The 20,803-nt window shown below is 39.0% G+C and overlaps 1 protein-coding gene across 9 annotated transcripts in view; it reads left to right on the forward strand.

Moving 5' to 3' along the window:
• Positions 1–20,803, forward strand: part of NFX1 (nuclear transcription factor, X-box binding 1) — a 76,620-nt gene that overhangs the window by 42,067 nt on the left and 13,750 nt on the right. For 4 of the 9 annotated variants that reach the window (XR_008535218.2, XM_054644660.2, XM_054644682.2 and 1 more), the window contains exons 12-21: positions 191–273; positions 813–921; positions 5,975–6,094; positions 6,732–6,811; positions 7,141–7,371; positions 7,661–7,734; positions 10,265–10,366; positions 15,412–15,453; positions 15,816–15,914; positions 19,621–19,687. Coding sequence is in view for 6 of the 9 variants with exons in the window: in XM_054644660.2 (XP_054500635.1) it covers positions 191–273; positions 813–921; positions 5,975–6,094; positions 6,732–6,811; positions 7,141–7,371; positions 7,661–7,734; positions 10,265–10,366; positions 15,412–15,453; positions 15,816–15,914; positions 19,621–19,687 (1,007 nt within the window). In the remaining 3 variants the exon portion in view is untranslated. Of the gene's footprint in view, positions 1–190; positions 274–812; positions 922–5,974; positions 6,095–6,731; positions 6,812–7,140; positions 7,372–7,660; positions 7,735–10,264; positions 10,367–15,411; positions 15,454–15,815; positions 15,915–19,604; positions 19,688–20,803 lie in introns of all 9 variants that reach the window. The other 5 variants (XR_013182665.1, XR_013182662.1, XM_054644699.2 and 2 more) reach the window with 2 other exon arrangements.

Consider the following 20,803-nt stretch of genomic DNA (forward strand, 5'->3'; position numbering starts at 1 on the left):
GCTCACATGGGGATAATTGTGAGACAAAGCAAGTAGTTTAAAAGTTTGCTTGCTGGCTTACTCTGTGTTAGTTTCTCCTAGACCATGCCCTGCAACAGCCTTAGCATAATACTGTAATTACAGGTTTTATTCTCAGCATATGCAAAGACCTAAAAGTTAGGAATTTGGGGGGATTTTTTTTTTTTAATAGCTGCTATTACATTCATGTGTGACAAGCGATGCAACAAGAAGAGATCATGTGGACGACACAAGTGTAATGAAGTTTGCTGTGTGGTGAGTGTATCTGTGGTTCTATAAAATTGCTTGATGTGATGTGTGTATAATTTTGGTTGTGATGTTAATAGAGAATGAAGACGCACAAAAATGGAAAGATACAAAAGAAAAAAATACTATTTTCTTTGTTGGTTATGCTCACAAAGTTTGCGTGTGTGCATTTATTTTGCAAGTTTTGTTTTATAGGTATCATTATAAAAGTAAAGCCAAATTTCAGCCTAAATGCAGTTAAATCAGTGTAAAGGTGTTTTTGTCAATGCAGTGATTCCAGGGAAAATGGAGAGGGAAAGCATATTACTTAATAGAAGAAGCGTAAACCTTGTAGCTGTGTCTGTAACAGAAGTCTTAACAGCATCTGCATTAAAAATGGTGTATTCATACACTGATGGAAAAGCTGTATAGATTTGGCTTAAGCTATTTTTTTGCACTATACAGTTTTGTCTATCTATTATTAGAAGTAGTTTGGAACCTCAAAGAGAAAAAAATAACCAATAGGGCTTATAGGTAAATTCTGCTTTTTCTTTTTTGCCATTTCTTAGGACACAGAACATAAGTGCTCTTTGGTTTGTGGTCGTAAACTCAACTGCGGGCTTCATAGATGTGAAGAACCCTGCCATCGTGGCAGCTGTCAAACATGCTGGCAAACAAGTGAGTTATGTGCAAAAATACATAATTGTCATTTATTCTGGGAATACATTAATATCTCTGTATAGCTCTAGGCAGTTAATGTTATCTATTTCACACTGGTGAAAAAGGAGAAAGGTGATGTAGATTGTAAGGATACTGTTTACAGATTGAAGCAGCTTCGCTGCAGTAGTACATGTGTCTCTCCTGTATTATATGTACAGGGACATAGTCAAAGACCTCCATTTTATGGAGACCAACTTTTCATGGAATCATCCTGGCAAAGAGAAGTTGCTAGAGCTTCTGAAGCTCACTGTGCTTCAGTAAGCATTGTAGTCTGTCTTAATAGCCTATGAATATGATGCTATGATATGTGTTGACTGCATCTCTCATTAGAAAAATAAATATTTCTGTGTGCAAACATTTCTCTTGACAAAGGAAAATAGTAATCTTAATGTCTCAGAGGTCCTGTTAGTAACTTCTGGTCTAGTCAAGTCAGAATGCATGGATTTTTTTGACCAGTTGTTTTTCTTCACTGAATTCTGTGGGTTTAATATTTAAGGTCATTAAACTTATCCACATTGCTGCAATATTTTTGAGGATTGTATTTCACTCTCAGATTAAAGGAGACCTAAGGATTGCCTCCATTGTTAAATGGGATGCCTCCACTGTAAATTGCTCCACTGTTAAATGTGATAAAATCTAGAGGTCAATCTTCCATGCTGATTTTTTTTTCTGAATACAGGAAAAGCAGTTATGTACTTCAGGAACGAGAGTATTATGGTAATTTGGCTTAAACCTCTGTATCCCTGAAGTTTCCCATTTGAATCTGTCCAGAGGTAAATCAACTAAGCAGTATCTTTAAAGATTTCTTACCGGCTTTCTCTGGACACTGTTTTTTGAGATTACAGAGGCATGTGTTATATGGTCCTATATGATTCTGATCCTGTAGTTGGTGGTCAGTCCTTCTCAGTACTCCCAAGGGCCATTCTTGACTCTGATTAACCTGTCTAGCCAACAGTCTGCAGGTGGTTTATATCAGCCATGGTATCAAATGCCATGGTATGGTCAGCTGTAAATCATTTGCCTACTCATTAGATTGGATTTCTTGTCCCTGCTGTTATTGCCATTACTGCCTTTGCGAGGAATGGTGAGGACTGATATCAAGGTGCAATACTAGAGTGCATCTACACCTCTGTGTGCTTCCCAGGTACTTTGCTTTCCTGTGTAATTTCCTCAGTGCTGATAAGTGTGGTCCCTTTCTTGTGCTAGGGTTTCTTTATGCATGCACAGTCTACTTCAAGACAGGAATCCATCTCTTGGGGACAATAAATAATATCAGCATTAGAGACAGTGCATTAGGAAAAAAAAAGTTTTCAGATACTGTGTTTCTGCCCTTTGGATCAGACCTTTCTGTACTCTGTCCCCATTATCCTGATTAGTGCAACTAAGGGACTTCTCATTATAAGAATATACTTATCATTTCTCATCAATAGCAAGCGACCAGTGTAGCTGTCTAACATTCAGGTCTTTCAAAGACCTTGGAAGGTTGTTTCAAGGCCTGTAGTGAGGGACAACAAAGTTCTACTCTTTCCCATACTTCCTTTCCACAGGACATTCCTTTCCATGGACATTCTAATCTTTTCTACTTTTGCTTTCTACTTCTTTCTTCTAACATTTTGTTCACCCTAGCATTCTTATTTGCTGTAATTTATTGTAATTTAGTCTCCTTAGACAAAAATTGCAGGTTTTTTTACTAACTGCTTTACTTTAAAATACATGGGCAAATGAGTAGGATCTGGCCTGAGATTTAACTGATGGGACAGATCATAAAAAATAACCGGACTTGAGAAATTTCTGAATGTAGCAAAAATCATTGAAAAAGTGAAAGAAGTTTCAGATAGGAAATTTCACATCTGTTCCTCACCAAAAAGGGTGAGAGATGTCTGAGCTTCACAAGTAATTGAATGAGTGAGGTATAGGGAACCTTTCTGAGAACAAAGTTTCTCAAGGCCAGGTAGTTGTGATGCTGATGTAACCACACTAATAATAGCAGAAGTAGCAGATTTGGGTACAGATGTAGCTGAGTGGCCAGTGGCTGTAGTCGGTTTGCATCCAGGGTTTGGAAGCAAGGAGCTACAGAATTCTGTTTGAAGCTGCTAGAAGCTACCCTATGTCCAGCAGAGTCAATGCCAGCTGGTTCTAAGATGGATCCACCACTGGCCAAGGTCAAGCTGATGAGGAATAACAGTAACACCTCTGTGAAAACATATTTAAGAAGTAAAAAAAAATATTGAACAGATGTAATTGCAGCCAGAGAGGAGAGGAGGCAACTATGCAGACACTTAAGATCAGTGAAAAAGGAGGGGGAGGAGGTGCTCAGGTGCTGAAGCAGAGTCACTATTGAGGAAGACCGTGGTGAAGCAGCTGTGGCCCTGCAGCCCATGGAGGTCAACAGGGGTACAGAGGTCCACCTGCAGCTCACAGAGGAACCCCATGCTGGAGCAAGTGGATGCCTGAAGAGGCTGTGAACTGGTGGGAATCCTCTGCTCTTGGCAGGGACGTGCAGACCTGTGGAGAGCAGAGCTCGCACTAGAGCAGGTTTCCTGGTAGGACCTATGACTCTGGTGGAACCCACATAGGACCAGGTTTTGCCTGAAGGGCTGCACCCTTTGGAACAGTGATCTATACTAGAGCAGTTTGTGGAGGACTGTTGCACGCAGGACGGACTCCTGTTGGAGAAGTTCATGCAGAGCTCCCCATGGGAGGGACCCAGCTGTGGAGCAGGGAAGGACTCTTCTCCCTGAGCAGCAATGAGAAAAATATGTGATCAAGTGCCCCCCTTCCCTGAACCATGCACCACTGGGGGGCAGGAGCTGGAGCCTGGGAAAGAGGGAGGGGTAGGGGAGAAGTGTTTTTAAGATTTATTTTACTTCACATTATCCTCCTCTGATTTTATTAGAAATAAACTCAGTTAGTATGCCCAAGTGGCATTTTGGTTTTTCACATTATGGTATTTGGTGAGTGACCTCTCCTGGTCCTTATCCCAAGTCATTATATTTTCTTTCCCCTGCCTATGGGTGGGAGTGATAGAGCAGCTTTGGTGGGTGCAGGGCATCCAGCCAGGTTCAAGTCACTTTAATGGGGGAAAAATTATTTTGTTACATTATTTGGGAGGAATCAAGTGGATGCATGGACAAATGGAGTGAAGGCAAAATAGACACCATTTGCACAAGTGAAGCTATTGGTCAACTTACTTACCTGATAGAGATCTGTGCACCTCATGTCCATTCTTTATCCTGTCATAGTTAAGATTTAATATCTTTCAGTGTAGTCTCATTCTCTGTTCAGTGTGTGAGAGAAGAATTCGTGAGTGCCAGCAGCTGGAGGCTTGTCTGCACGTCATGGGAGCACATAGTCTTTATGCTAGCAAATGAGAGACCAGATTGATATATCCTGTGTGTGAATAGCTGGAGAATGGGATCATAAGTTATAAGGACTCCTTGATCTGGGTGCCAGCACATGGATGGATGAGGGTTTGTGTGCAATTTTCTAACAAGCTTGCTTCAAAGCTGGATTGAGTAGCTACTAGGAGTAGATCTGCCTCTGGAAATACCCAAGGTTTCAGTCAGTACCTGGGAAAGGAGTCTGTTCAGGCATGGATATTAGACAGCCTGTGCTAGTATTTCAGATTCATGAATGTGGTGTGCATGTGAATTTGGAGTGGATTGTCTGTATGTGTGTGTCTTCACTAATAAGCTTCAGTCCTATGAGCTGAAGAGAAGGAAGAGGACTTAGCTATTGGTATTCCTCTTTACTTGAACCTCATAATTCGGTTGGCTTTGTGAATCTGGTCATGTTGTTGCTATGTATATATTGTGTGTCTCATCTCTCTGGAATGTGTGTTCAGTCCTTCCCTAGGGTGGAGCTGCATATTGATCTAGCAGCTATCAATTTCTGTAGAAGTGGGACAGTAGGAACATTTGGGAGGTCAGTGGGTTTTGCTTTGGTAGATTAGGAAGGAAGACTCCTGTGATTACAGAGTTAAAATTAGAGAACTTGCTGAATTCCAAAGCTCTCTTAACACACTTCTCTTCAGGTTAAAATTGTTGGTTTGTATTTCTGTTGCCCCTTTATTCTCTTACATCCTCCACCATTTTCTGTTGTTTTCCACTACCTCTTTCTTTGCTTATAGACCAATCATGTTCTCTTTTTGTTCTCATATCTCCTTCTGTACGATGTTAAATGTTTTCTTAGTGTTCTGTTTTTCTAAGCATTTATCTGTTTGAACTGTAGTTTGTATTCCAGTCAGTTTGCCAGTTTTTATATAGTCTAAAAGAAGCAGTGAATTATATTAATTTTTGTACAGTGTTTTCATTGAGGTGGTGTATGTAAGTATTTCTGTCACTTTATTACTGAGATTTGGATATTATAGGAGTTTAAAACTTGTTTCCTGAACACAGAAGATAAAAAAATGCACTCAGAATAAAATAGGTACTGCCTGAGACAGAGAACTTCCAAAACATACCAAGCTGGGTTTGAAGTATTTGGACATGTTCATAATGAGCGCTTATGAGGATCCATGTAATAATAAATACCATAAAGAAAACTTGTTGTCTTTTGGTAATTTTCTTTGGAATCTTTATAATACTATATTCAGGGCTTGGCAAAATGACAAAATCTAACAGCAGTCTGAAAAAGTGATGTCAGGAAATTTGGAAGACAAAATTTCGATGATTGGCCTTCTGGAAGGGAATTCAAGAGATACCTCCCCTTTTTAAATCAAAGGTAGAACAGCAAAGCTTTCAACTTGACATGAGCATTTTGCTTGCTCTGGTTCAAAATATTGATGTGAAAGAACCACTCCAAAAGCAAAGCATAATTCCTAACCATATCTTAATAGTCTAGTTTTCTTGTAGAAGCAAAAAAAGCTAATAAATTCACTAATTTCAAATATTACTGCTTAATATTAAAAACCAAAGCTGGAATAAAACATTTGCATGTTACGTAAAGATTTCTCATAGAGGAAACATGCAAATAGATGTAGTCATTAGGATATATTTGACTTTTTTTTCAGGTTTTGACGAGTTGACTTGTTATTGTGGTGAATCTGTGATTTACCCCCCTGTTCCCTGTGGCACTCAGCCACCAGAGTGTAAAAAAACATGCACCAGGCCACATGACTGTGATCATCCAGGTAAGTCAAGGCATTCAGTTTTGATTGGGGGTTTTTTGAGTTTTGTTATTGGTTTTTGTTTGGTTGGTTTTGTTGTGTGGTGGGGTTTTTTGTTTGTTTGTTTTAATTTGGGGTTCTTTTAATCAAAATGTAGAAAAGTGTACATAGGTCTATTTGAAAATATATATCCAAGCCAACCAGCTAAAAACTTGCAATGAAAACTACTAATGGTACTTCTCACTGGTAAAAACACTGGTGTTTTTTCTTATTAGTCACAACACATTAATTGCTGTATTCCAAACATCAAGTGCTGTATTGAAACAGTAGGATAATCTAGGGAACAGTTAGTATCTATGTTCCTTGGAAATTAATTGGCTGATCACAAAATAAGTAATGTGGGTCAGACAGTTTCTGACAAATTTTGCCTGAGAGTAAAACCCTACTCACAAGTTAGAAAATGACCTGCTATTTAATTTAGAGTGTATAGAGATTATTCACATAAACACTTGGCATCATAATTTTTTGTGATGCATAATCCTTCCCATAAATTGTGTAGTTTTGCACTCTCATGCTTAATAGTCTTTACTGTCTTCTTTAATGCATTCAACTGAAGTATACTGATAAAACTGTTACAACTTTTGTATTTCTGTGACTGCAGTGTACCATTCATGTCATAGTGAGGAGAAATGTCCCCCCTGTACCTATCTCACTCAGAAATGGTGTATGGGCAAGCATGAAGTAAGTCTGGACAATTAATGGTTTTGAATACTTAACAATTTCTTACGACTGTAGGCTTAGATTTTTGTGTAGTCTTTGAAATGGAATATGTTACTGGAGTTGGAGTTCATGGTGATTAAATTGGAGAAGTATATCTTTATTCTATATGCATGCAAACCAACTTTATTGGACTATAGTATAAAACAAAACTCATTCTTTGACCTAAGATCTTTTAGTATTAAGATTCTTATGTGGACAGTGTCAATGAAAATGTGAACAGTAAAAGCACTTTGAGATTTCCATTGATAATTTTTACTGTTAGTTGTCATCTTCTTCCTTTCCTCTTTCAGCTGCGAAGTAATATTCCTTGTCATCTCACTGACATATCCTGTGGACTTCGCTGCAATCAAATGTTAAAATGTGGAATGCACAAATGTAAAAGAATTTGTCATAAAGGAGAATGTCTTATAGATGAAGAATGTAAACAGCCATGTATTATTCCAAGGCTATATTGTAATCATCCGTGTATGGCTCCATGTCATCCTTCTTCACACTGCCCGACAACATCCTGCTGTGCAAAGGTTAGAGACCTAAAGAAAATTCACTGCAAAGTCAGAGATGAATTATATGGTTTAATTATCAGCCAGTAACAGTTGTGACATATTTGTATATTGATAACATAACATTTTGTCTCTAAACTTAAAATACTGATTTTTTTAAAATAAAAGTATTCATCACTTTTAGTTAGCCATTATTCCACTAAAATAGGCCATCTAAAATGAATAAGTTTATATCCTTCACGGCAGTAAATTGTCCATGGCAGTAAATAGACAAAACTTTAAAAAGCTGCTCACTTCTGTGATATGGCAGGTTGATCTTCAGTGTGAGTGTGGAAGAAGAAAGGAAAGTATGATATGCTCCGAAGCATCTAATACATATCAAAGGTTGGTATGGTAATAATTATTTCAATTCCTTACTGGACCTACTGCTTCACAATTTGATTATATTGCAGGTGGTTAGACTTGACTAAATATATTTAGTTCACAAGCTTTTTGACTTTTTTGTACTTTGACATGTGGTAGTTTTGGCGGGGGGGAGGGGGGTGTGGTATTTCCCAGAGCTTTTGTACCAGCTATGCTGTATTAGAACTCTTTTTTTGTTTTTTTCCTGTTAGTCTGTCAAAGCTTGACTCTTCCATATGTGGAACTCTATTCTACCCACACAGAGCAATTAGGTACAGATGAATTTGTCGACTCCAGATTCAGGCTCCCAAATGTAGGTGATTGCAGTCCATGTGTGAATTGCTGTCCAAGTTTCCGATCTTGTATGATGGAACCTAGTCAGTAGAGATGATGGATGCTGAAGAGTGATTTAAAGTAATTCTGAAATAGCTAAATTTAGGCAGGTGAGCTTTGGCATCTAAATCTTGGGTTTTAATCTTGGGCAAACTGAGCCCTACCCAGCTGTATTTATTGCAGCAATCTCCAGATCCTATGTCTAAACTTAATTTTCTCTCTCATAGGAGAGAGAGCAAGGAATGAACAAGGAAAAGAAGAAAAACGGGGCTTTGGAACTTTTGAAATGAATATAGCAAAACAGTAACAATAATAATTTTAAAAGTCTTACTCTTAGGCTGTGATTGAAAGGGAGTAAAAAAAGTTAGTCTAAAGAGTTGGTATATGATCAGAATTCTGTTCTCTATCCTACTTGTTAGGCAACCAAAGTCTGAGATTCTTCCTGTCTTTCAGAGGAGGTTTCTTAGTGATGGGTTTATTTGGAACTGGTATTGGAGGGCGGTTTTTTTTGTCCTAGCCCAGCTTAGGGTATGATGCTTGGTTTCTGCTGAACGCTGTCCATATTCAAATTCTGACAGAAAATAGTTTAGCTTAGGTACTCAATGCTACCTAATGAAAACAAGGAGAAAAATGTGCTAATTAGAAACAAAAGTTGTAGTCAATACTTAGTTGAATGCAAGGTACATGTACAGAAGTTTGGTTTTTTTGGTATTTTCATCACTATGAATACAAATCAGAAGACTGGCTTAATGTTGAAATACCAGTTTAAATTGACAATTGCTTGTCATTAATGATAAGTTCAGAAGATAAAATACAAGTCCAGATTTTTGAAGTTCTTTCTCTGCTGTTTTATAACTCAGGCACTGCCTAAATATTCATGCAAGGAAAATGGTTCTTTGAAGCCAATGAAAGATCTTGCATGTGTAAAGTGAATGCATATGTATTTATTTCTCTGATCAGAGCCCAAATCTAGAGGAAGAGAAACTCTTCTGTTTAAAGCAGGTGTTTGTATCACTTAAAATGTGTTCATATGTGCTTACAAATTACTCTTGACTTGTGATAGTAACGTGCCGGCTAAGTTTGATAACTCCAGCAGTTCAGGTTCCTGAAAGATTATTCTAATTTTGTGGAGATAAGTTGGCCATTTTTCCTGCCTATCACCAAACCAAAACAATGATAACAAAAACCGTAAAAAAACCCCGCAGGAAAGTAAAAGTCAGCAAATTAGGGGAGTATCCAAGTTTTCTCAAAAATTTTAGAGAAATGATAAAACAGCTTTGGGCTTTATCAGTGAATGTTGGTGAAAGAATGCCCAAGGAAACAGGAAATACCTGTGCTGCTATATCTGTACATATGGCACAAATGATTCATATCATCTAATGTCCCATTATCTAGACTTTGGCATCAGCTGATTAATATGAAGTGCCTCTAAGTGATTTTTTTGTTTTATGTAGTATGATTAACGTTTTTCCTGATAGGTGGTTGGTCTTTGAATGTGATGATAAACATACAGAAACAAACATATCCTTTTATTTTAATGTAACAGAAAAGCTAGTTCAAGAGGATACAATGTTTTATTTTTAGGAATTTGTTTGAAAATTTTGTGGGATATTTCCATAAAAATTTGCTCTGTATTTTAGTTATGCAAATTTTAGCAAAGGAGACTGGGAAGACTTGTTATTGAAGGGAATTTGGAAGAATCTTTATAAAGAAAATGGTAATGATCTTGGTAGGCATTTTGTCCTTTCCTTGTGGATTGTGTTAGCCATATTTTCCAAGTAAATTTCTAAGTACTTTATAAATTCACTTTAAAGATTTTAGTTGCACACAGTCAGGGAAAAATCAGATAAAATGATAGTTAAAGCTATATGGTCAGCTGTAGCTTGTATAATTAGCAAGTGAGGAGAAAGAGTATTTGCCGTGCCTAATTTCAACTTGCATAAGAAGCACGTCCATTTGTTAGTTTTACTTCTAGTTGAGGGAGATGAGAGTAGATTCTTGATTTATGTAACTAGATTAGGTTCCTAAAACTTGGTGATGTAGAACTAGCATTCCAATCTAATGAGAAAAAGATCAGTCTGTCTTACTTCTTCCACCTAGATGTTAAATCTGCACCCTTATATACCTTTTCAGAAGTTTATGTGTTGTCTTAAATGAAATCTACCACTCTCTTTTTCAGAATAGCTGCTATATCTATAGCAACTAAGCTAACAGATCTACAGCTTGGGGATTCAGTGGAAATCAGTAGGCTTATTACGAAAAAAGAAATGAAGCAAGCCAGGTAAGGAGATACGTGTAGTAACATATTTGAAGCCTTTGTGTGTACCTGAAGCATAGGTGACATGCAAAATATACTATTATGGTTATAAAAATGCTAGCTGTAGTACCAGTCTGACTCTACTTCAGCAATATGCTTAGAGTATTTTGCAGTTCTGTGGTGGTTCATGGTTTTTCTTTCGTGTAGAATGAGATCTCTGTCATTGTACAGTTGGTTGTTATAATTAAGTGTGGGACGATACAACTGTGGTTTCAGAGTTTTTTTCCTACTCTGCCAACTCATTGGAGTTCCTCTGCATTTTTTCAAGATTTCTAGACAGGGCAATAGACTTTATCTTTTGTTTCAGCAATCCAGTGTTCCTTTCTGGATTATTGATAGGCCATATTTTCTCCTAGTCATCATCTTAACTATTTACAATATTTTTGTATTACCTGTTTTAGAAGTTTTCATGTTTGTATTTCAGTTTGATTGGTGCTTTGGTGTTGTCATCCTGGCTGGCACCACAAACCTGATTTTAATTTTGTGATGTAAGTTTTCCTGACGTTCCTCAGGACTGAAATATCTTGTCCCTTTACTTATGTATGATTCCTTTATGAAGTGGTCAACTTTCTCCAGCATCCTTCTGTCAGAAACTTGACTTACTGAAGTCTTTGCCTTTGAAGTCCTTAATCTCTGGTTTTAGTTTATTTCTGTTATCATGTCTTCTTTCTTTGTATTGCATTTGATTATTTCAGTGTCAGTCTATTATGTGTGTTAAAATCTAATGTTCTTCTATATTGTGTAAAGTCGAAATAATGACATTTCCCATATACTTGCTTCATGATTTCCTGTACCAAAGCTAGTCCCAGCATACTTAAGAACTTTTGCTATTGTGTTGTAGTCACTAACACATATCTTTCTGTGTGGACACACACTGCTATTTATTTGAACAGTTGAAATTACCAGAGATGGCTTTTCTTTGTACAAGTCTTTCCTAATATCATACCTAATCTGTGGTAGGTAGCCTTTATTTGCAGAATCACTAGGTCGGAAGAGACCTTCAAGATTATCAAGTCCAACCCATGCCCTAACACCTCAACTAAACCATGGCATCCAATCTTTTTTTTAAACACATCCAGGGATGGTGACTCCACCTATGAGGGCAGACCATTCCAGAACTTTATCACTCTTTCTATAAGAAACCTTTTCCTAATATCCAACCTATATCTCTGTTGGCACAGGTTAAGACTGTGTCCTCTTGTTCTGTCAGTTGCTGCCTGGAGAAAGAGACCAAACCACACCTGACTACAACCACCTTTCAGGAGGTTGTAGAGAGTGATAAGGTCACCTCTGAGTCTCCTTTTCTCCAGGCTAAACAACTCCAGCTCCCTCAGTTGTTCCTCATAGGGCTCATGTTCCAAGCCCCTCACCAGCCTCGTTGCCCTCCTCTGGATGCGCTCAAGCATCTCAATGTCCTTCCTTAACTGAGGGCCCAGAACTGGACGTAGTACTCAAGATGTGGCCTCACCAGTGCCAAGTACAGGGGAAAAATGACCTCCCTGGTCCTGCTGGCCACACTATTCCTGATACAGGCCAGGATGCCGCTGGCCTTCTTGGCCACCAGGGCACACTGCTGGGTCACGTTCAGCTGGCTGTTGACCAGTACTCCCGAAGTCCCTTTCCACCTGGGCACTGTCCAGCCACACCATCCCCAGCCTGTAATGTTGCAGAAGATTATTGTGGCCAAAATGCAGAACTCTCCTCCTGGACTTACTAAAGGTCATCTTATTGGACTCTGCCCATCCATACAACCATTCCAGATCTTGCTGCAGAGCCTTCCTGCCTTCCAACAGATCAACACATGCTGCCAGCTTAGTGTTGTCTGCAAATTTACCAATGGAAGATTCAATCCCCTCATCCATGTCATCAGTAAAAATATTCAACACAACTGGCCCTAGCACAGGCCCTTGAGAGACACCACTCCTGACTGCCACTAGCTGGATGCATTACCATTCACCACCACTCTCTGGGCCCGGCTATCCAGCTAGTTTTTAACCCAGCAAGAATGCTCCTGTCCAAGCCCATGGGCTGCCATCTTCTCCAGGAGTATGCTGTGGGAGACAGTGTCAAAGGCCTTGCTGAAGTTCAGATAGCCAACATCCACAGCCTTTCCTGCATCCACCAGATGGGTGGCCTAGTCATAAAAAGAGACCAAGTTAATCAAACAATGACCTACCCCTCCTAAATCCATGCTGGCTCAGTCTCATATATGCCCTGGCTGTCCTGTTAGTGCTGCGTGATGATGCTCAGTATAAAGTGTTCTGTCATCTTACTGGGTACTGAGGTCAGGCTAAACTGGCCTATAATTGCCAGGATCCTCCTTCCCACCCTTTTTGTAGATGGGCGTCACACTGGCCCACTTCCAGTCATCTGGAACTTCACCAGTGAACCAGGACTGCTGGTAAATGATAAAGAGCAGCTTCACAAGCTCATCTGCCAGCTCCCTCATCACCCTAGGATGGATCCCATCTGGTCCCTTAAATTTATGAACATCCAAGTGGCTCAGCAGTTCTCTGACTGCCTCCTCCTGGATAACAGGGAGGGTATTCTGCTCCCTGATACCATCTACCAACCCAGAAGGACAGTTGTCCTGAGGACAAGCCATCTTCCCACCAAGGACTGAGGTAAAGAAGGCGTTACATACTTCAGCCTTCTCCTCATCTGCAGTTACTAAGTTCCCTCCCTCATCCAATAGAGAGCAAAGGTTGGTCTTACCCTTCCTTTTGCCATTAGTATATTTGTAAAAACATTTTTTATTATCCTTTACAAAATTGCCAAATTAAGTTTGAAGTGAGCTTTGGCCTCCCTCATTTTTTTCCTACATGCCCTAGCAACCCCCTTAAATACTTTCTGAGAGCCCTGACCCTCATTCCAAAGATGACACATCCTCTTTTTATTCCTAAGTCCTTTCAAAACCTCGTTGTCCATCCAGGCTGAACATTTGCCTTGTCAACTCATCTTTTGACACACAGGAACAGTCTGTTCTTCTGCCTTCCAGATGTCTGTTTTGAAGCACACCCACCTTTCCTGAATTCCTTTGCTTTTAGGGTTGCTTCACTAGGTACTCTCTAAATAATCTCCTAAATAGGCCAAAGTCTGCCCTCTGGAAGTCCAGTGTAAAAGTCTTATTGAAGTCCTCCTGATTCACCAAATAGCAAGAACTCTAATTTCATGATCACTGTGCCCCAAGTGGCCTTCAGGCACCATATCTCCCACCAGCCCGTCTCTGTTTGTAAACAATAGGTCTAACACAGTCCCTCCCCTGGTGGGCTTACTCACCAGCTGTGACGAAAAGTTGTCCTCCATGCACTCTAAAAACTTCCTGGACTGCCTCTTTTCTGCTGTATTAAGTTCCCAGCAGATGTCTGGTAGGTTGAAGTCACCTACAAGAACAAAGGCTGGTGATCTTGAAACATTCTCCAGCTTCTCACAGAATAAGTTGTCCACCTCTTCTTTCATTTCGGGTGGATGATAAGACTCCCAGTAGGATGTCAGCCTTGTTGGGCTTACCCTTAATTCTTACCCATAGGCATTCAACTTCGTCGTCATTAGTTTCAATACCCATGGGATCAAAAGCCTCCCTAATATAAAGGGCCACACCTTCACCTCTTCTCTATTTCCTGTCTCTTCTAAAGTGCTTGTAGCTATCCAGTGCAGCGCTCCAGCTATGTGAGTTGTCCCACCACGTTTCCATGATGGCCACTACATCATAGCTTTCTTGCTGTACCATCGCTTCCAGTTCTTGTTTGTTACCTGTGCTGCATGCAATAGTGTACATGCAGCTCAGCTGGGCTGCTGATTTCACCCCTAACTCAGGCTTACCACCCTCGGGCCTGCTTCCAGACAGCCCAGCTGCATCCCCTTCCCCCTTCAAACCTAGTTTAATGCCCTCTCAATGGCATCTGCCAGTTCATGAGCTAAAATCCTTCTGCCCTTAACAGAGAGATGGAGCCCATCCAGTTTCAGCAGCCAGGTGCCACAAAAGTTGACCCATGATCAAAGAACCCAAAATTCTGCTGATGACACCAACCCACCAACCCTTGACCCACTTGTTGACAATGTGGGCTCTCCTCTTCCTTTCAGTGTTTTTCACTGCCACCAAAGGGACTGAGGATAACACTACCTGTGCTCCTGCCCTATCAACAACTTGACCCAGTGTCCTAGAGTCCCTTTTAATTTCCCTGACACTCATCTTTTCAATCTCATCACTGCCAACCTGGAGTATCAGCAGTAGGTAATAATCAGAGGGCTGAATCAGCCCAGGGAGTCTCTCAGTAATATCCCATACCTGGGCCCCAGGGAGGCAGCAGACCTCCCTGTGGGATGGGTCTGGTTGACATGGGGCCCTCTGTTCCTGTCAGAAGGAAGTCACCCACTACAACTACCCTTATTATTTTATTAATATCAAGAGGTGGTGGTCCATTGGAATGGATAATAGAAGAAGAGTAATTGAGAGGCCTGCTGGGCAGATAATTTTCTTCTATGTTATCTGGCTGACCCTCTAGATCCAGAGCCTCATACCTATTCTGAAGTGGCACCTGGGCAGGTGATGGGGGTTGGGAGGAATTTCTATTACCTCCCCGACTAGGGACCCATTTCCACTCCCCTTCATCCACCAGGTGTCCTCCTATTGCCTGACAGTGGGAGTCATGTGAGTCCTCTGACTCTTGGTGGGCCTCCCTCGAGGATGGAACTGCGGAACTCTACCAATCTATTTCACTTTCAATTTACCAATATAACATCTAGTGCAGAAGCTTTTTTCCTCAGCTCCTATACAACCTTGGTAACTGCTGCTCCTGTTCAAGACTTGGAGAAGAGATTGGGTGATCAAAGATCTTTGATTATTGCTTGTTTGTTTATTTTTAGCTCTGTCTGTTCTAATACGATAAAATATTCTCACATGTTCTTGTTACTTCTTTAGGCTGTGATAATATGACACCAACATGCTACAGTTCGAAAAGTATGAGGGGCAGCAGTGATTCTAATTTTAGTTTTCTTTCATAATTCAGGTTGCAATGTGACGAAGAATGCTTAGCTATTCAGAGGAACAGGTGGGAAATTAACTTGCTTCCTTTTTTTTTTTTAATAGAAGTAGTCTAGTTTTGGAAAGGCAATGCTATGTAGAGAAGAAATCTTTTTCTTCATGACCTAGAGAACAGATAAATGTGGAGATGATTCCTGTTATAAAGATCTATATTGAATGATCAGAAATCTTGCTAGAATATTCTAGCTCTAAATGAGTAGTTTCAAATGTACAGACCTTATATTTTTGCAAGCTGTTAATTAGTATTAGTAACCTGTAACTTAATTCTTCTATAACATGTGGAAGGTTGGGAGGATTTATATGGGTTTTTTTTTTGTTTGCTTATGTTTTGTTATATTTTGGGGTTTTTTCTCCTACCCTCAAATTCAGGCGCCTTGCTGAAGCTCTTGAAATAGATGATAATTCTGATCCTTTTAACATCCGTTCTTCTGGACCAAAGTACAGTGACCTTTTAAAAGAAGATGCAAGGTATGTGTTTTAATGATGGCAGGTGTCATAAATCAACAGTGTTGAGAGCAAGATGGAAAGTGCAGAACAGTTCTATTTACTCTTCTAAAAATAGCTGCCTTGACATTAGAAGGCAGTTAAAGCAAAGAAGTTGATATGCACTTCTCAGGACCTCCCAAATGAGAACCTGAAAAGTAAAAAGTGCCTGACAGGTTACTTTTTTCAGTAATCTGATTTAAAATGGTAACATGATTTTACACCTTTCTCACTATGAATCGGTAACATGATTTTACACCTTTCTCACTATGAATCAGTAACATGATTTTACACCTTTCTCACTATGAATCAGTACCTGTACTTTTCACATCTCTACTGCTTTTACTCAGAACCAACTTCTACTTCAGTGCTCCATTTCAAAACAAAGACAAAAGTGATGACTAAATAATGAAATTATTATTATAATTATAACATTTAGACTATCATAGCCTACTGTTCTTTCTACCAGGTCCCATTTTTTTTTTTGCCTTACTGCTTTTATTTTAAAAGAAATGGAATTATTAAAATGTTGGATGCAGAGCAAAGCCTGTGCCAGTGTGACTGCATAGAGGGTTGCTAGACTGAGGCATCCTAAAATGAGACAATGGGAAATCAAGGTAATACCAAAACCACCACACCAATAAATACTTTGTAATCTGGAATGACAAGAAGGGATCAGACACATTTTTTAAAAGATGTTGAGGTGATGTGTCATCTGAGAGTTTTTACTCTTGTGTTTGTAGGCATGACATTAGTTTTTACCAGGTCTAAGTTTTGTAGAACAGCTTAGTATGTTTTCTTCTTCCTCCAGTATTCTAATGCTGCATAAATTTCATTGTTTTGTAAGGATGTTTGCTACTTGAAAATCCTTTATTTAATTTGCTGATATTTTGAAATAAGTGAAAATTTTACATAAGCAACCATTCAGAATTTAAGAGTAAGTTACATCTTCTTTACTTCCAACTGATGAACCTACTGCAAAATAGGAGCTGAATGTTTTCATTGTGGGGCTACTGTTTTATTCATATTTGCATTTAAAAGTGCTATTTTATAAGGACTATTCTCTTAGTTGTCTGTAGAATATGTTTCGCTTCATCTTCTTCAGAAAACACAGCACACATTTTCACTACAATAAGAAGAGGAAAGTTTTGCATTGTGTGTATAGTCTACTGTGGTTTTTTGGAGTACAGTTCTGTCTCATCTTTCTACCAGCCACTACCCATAGTGCAAGTGTTCATCTTTCATGTACAGAACTGACCAGGATCATGCACTGTACTGCAGATGGTCGAACAGATACCTTGAAAAGTAGCCTTAATGCTTTCACATTCCTCATTCTTTCTGTGATTTTACTTGTGTTTCTTTTGTACCCTCTTTACACTGGTAGTTTACAATAAACAAATACACCAAGGTTATTCTTACTGAGTCATAGCTAAAGCAAAAGTTTTTGTTAATCTTCAAGTCAATTACTTTGTACATTGAATTACTGGATTTCATTTATGTAGTATTACAGATAAATGAGTTTCTACTTATAGTAACATAGCTCTCTATACAAGAGCAACAATTTGTGAATCTTTGGCTTTATGAATTTTCTTCCTTGACTGCTCCTGATGATCTTTTGTCTCAGTAGTCTAGCAAAAGATTTGTCTTTCCATCAAGATGGCGAGATCCAGATATTGTATCTTTTACAATATGTTTTTCAGGTGGCTCAGTATTCTGAATAATTTCTGACAGGTTCATTTATTCTTGCTTGAATGCATGACTCCAGTAATGCAGGAGTTCAAGGGTTGTGGCTTTCTACAGAGCATAAGTTATATGCAGGATCTTAGAATGATTGAGAAACATGAGAGTTGTCTCCCTGTGTATTCAGAGTCATTGCCTCAAGAAGGTAGCAGCTACCAAAGTCATTACTAGAATGCCATTTTATCTTCTTTAGGCAATTAGTTGATCTGTGTAGCTGATACATTGTCAAGAGCTGAAAGAAATGTTTACCTAAAAATGAAGAAAACTTGAGAAAGCTGTAGGAATTCCTGATTTTGAGGTGTAATCTTTAATTATAGAATCCTAAAGCTCCCAAAATGCAGTACAACTCCAGGTAAGAAGATAAGCGAGCGTAAGCCTACCAAGATAATATGTCTCCTTTGTAGGACAGTGGCAGGAGAAGGGGGCACCAGGAATAGCATGGTAATGCTAATCTTGCTGATGTGTTTGTCAGGATCTGATAAGGAGTCAAAAGAAGTCTCTCCACCATATAGCTTTATGTGAGGAGATACTCTGCTGCCGAGGGGAATCCATCTTGTAGCATGGAGATGGCTACCAACTGAGCACAGATCAGAGGGTACAGTTCCACTGGCTGGACACCTCAGCACTGACCTTTCTAAGAAACTTCAGAAATACATACAGAGAGTAAGCAAATGCTCAGGTTGATCTGTTGACATGAAGTTGGAGGATAGATCAGCACAATATCAGTGTCCAATTGGACATTGATGATGTTGAGGCTGCTATTTGATGAATTAAAACTACTGGAGAAGGAGAGATGCCACATGAGCTGACTCTGTATTTCACACCATAGGTGTCTGGAGATCTCTTTCTTTTTAACTCTACCCAATTCAAATCCTTTTTCCAGTTCTCCCAGTGTTATACTTCTGTCTAATGAAGACCAAGGAGTTCTCATAGCTACATTCAGTGCCTGTGTATTCTTGCTAAACCTTGAAGGTTTGTTTACTAGTGATGGGCTAAATCCATCGTATCTGATCAAGTGCTGTTGGTTGCTGAGCTATTCAGTGTTGACATTTTGCACATTTGTTTGAGACCATTTTTATGGTCTTGACGATACATTGACTTCAGCACCCAGAACTTTGGTAGGTCATCTACCAAAGATAGTTGTACTTGCTTTGGTAGGCACTTCTTAACTGGTTAAATTCTGATGTCATTCACAAAGTAGTACTGTGTTGGTATGGAATATTGCCTGGGTTTTGAAGAATTACTTACTACTAACCAGCTTTGAGATATGAAATCTTCATGTAGTCTTTTTTCCCCATGGGGATGGTGGCCTAACAAATAGCAACCTTACTTTTAAAGTTAGTTTACCTGCTTATTTAAGAACAGAGCACAAAGTTCACCTTTACGTGAAAGACTCAAAGTACTGTGATGAAGGTAGTTACCAAAAAATACTTCAAACAAATCCTTAGTATCTCACATCAAGAATGTTTTATTTGCTTGCCAATAGCCTTATGCCGCTTCTTGAATTCTTCATAATTTGTTTTGCTAGGGGAACTGAAGACCAAAATCAGTGAACTTTGTCTTGGAAAAGAACTCCACTTTGTTTACCCTATCCCCATTTTTTTGTCTCATCACATCTTGTAATTAAGTAAATTAATGACACGTAATATAAAAACACCAAAATGGCAACTTCAAAATCTACGTTGTTCATTTGAAAATGTAGAATTGTATTGTCATACAGTATGTCCATGTCATAGAATTTTATTCTTGGTTGCAGTTGTTGAAGAGGAAATAATTATTTTTGTAATAGTGATGACACACTAACAGTCTTTTGATGTGAATGAAGCTTTTGCTTGAGTCATTTGTGTTCTTGTTTTTTCATTTTGTTCTTGTTGAAAAATACTACAAAATAGAAAGATATTTTATCTTTGTTCACTCTCTTGCCTTGTAACCTAGAATGCTGTTCTTGCAGGAAGGATATAAAATTTGTCAGCGACATTGAGAAGGAAATGAGAATGCTTGTGGAAGCTGTGAATAAGGTCAGTGTTCATATAAGAGTTTGATATTACTGAACTTTATTAATACTCATAGTTATGGGTTGACACTAGATCTGTTTGGGCTCCAATATAGTGCACAGTTTATTGTAAAAAGAACAGAAGTTTTTGGAGACCTAGTAGTTCAGGATTACTTTGGTGCCAAACCTTTCTTAAGGATTCAAGCAGTGCTAGGCTTTAATGCATCAATGGCTTATCACCAATTTTTGGATCTCCGTTAATAAAATATTGTTAAAGATGATGTTTAAACATTCCGACTTTGAGAAGGAAAGCCTAGGTATTTCTGATCCCTGTAGTGGAACTTGCTCACAGATTTTTGGATACCTTCCTATATTTTCCAGTGCATGAGGTTGTCCTCTTTCTTCTATAAGAAAACCTGGATTCAGCCACAGTGTTTAAGAGACTCCAGTATACTTTGAGAGGTTGATACCACAGACACAATCATATGTTTTTCAGTGATACCACATTCAGCTATGTCAGGATAGCTTGCTGCTACTCCATGAAAGACCCAGTATATGTGGTGCAAAGGACCATGTAAACTATACTATCCTCAGTTGCCCTTAGCTCAAGAAGGAGCTAATCTTCTGTAAAAAGCATAGTTTTGAGCTCCCTAGGCTCTAACGACAGTTACTTAGCTTTATTCCTTCAAAAAATTATGGATGATATTTCTTAAACAATCTTGGTGCTTATCCATCTGTCTAATGTTCTTGCCCATTGTTTTTATCATTAGAATGAAAGACTAAAATGAGTTAGTCTGTGTCTAGTTATCAAAGGGGCCCCGTGGGGTCATCCAGTCCAAGCTCCGAGCTCAAGCAGGGTCATCCTAGAAAGAACATTGCATGGGATTGCATCTAGACAGATCTCCAGTGAGAGAGACTCCACCATCTCTCTGGACAATCTGTTTCAGTCTTCAGTCACCTGCACAGTAAAGTTCTTTCTTATGTTCATGTGGAACTTCCTGTGCATCAGTTACTCCCTAATGCCTCTTTTCCTGTTGGTTGGCACTATTAAGTGGCCAACTATTAAGTTGCCTGGCTCCATCCTCCTGACACTCTATCTTCATATACTTATTGACAAAAGAAATAATAATAAATAACATCC

Source organism: Agelaius phoeniceus, chromosome 1, assembly GCF_051311805.1.
Source record: "Agelaius phoeniceus isolate bAgePho1 chromosome 1, bAgePho1.hap1, whole genome shotgun sequence".
NCBI lineage: Eukaryota > Metazoa > Chordata > Aves > Passeriformes > Icteridae > Agelaius > Agelaius phoeniceus.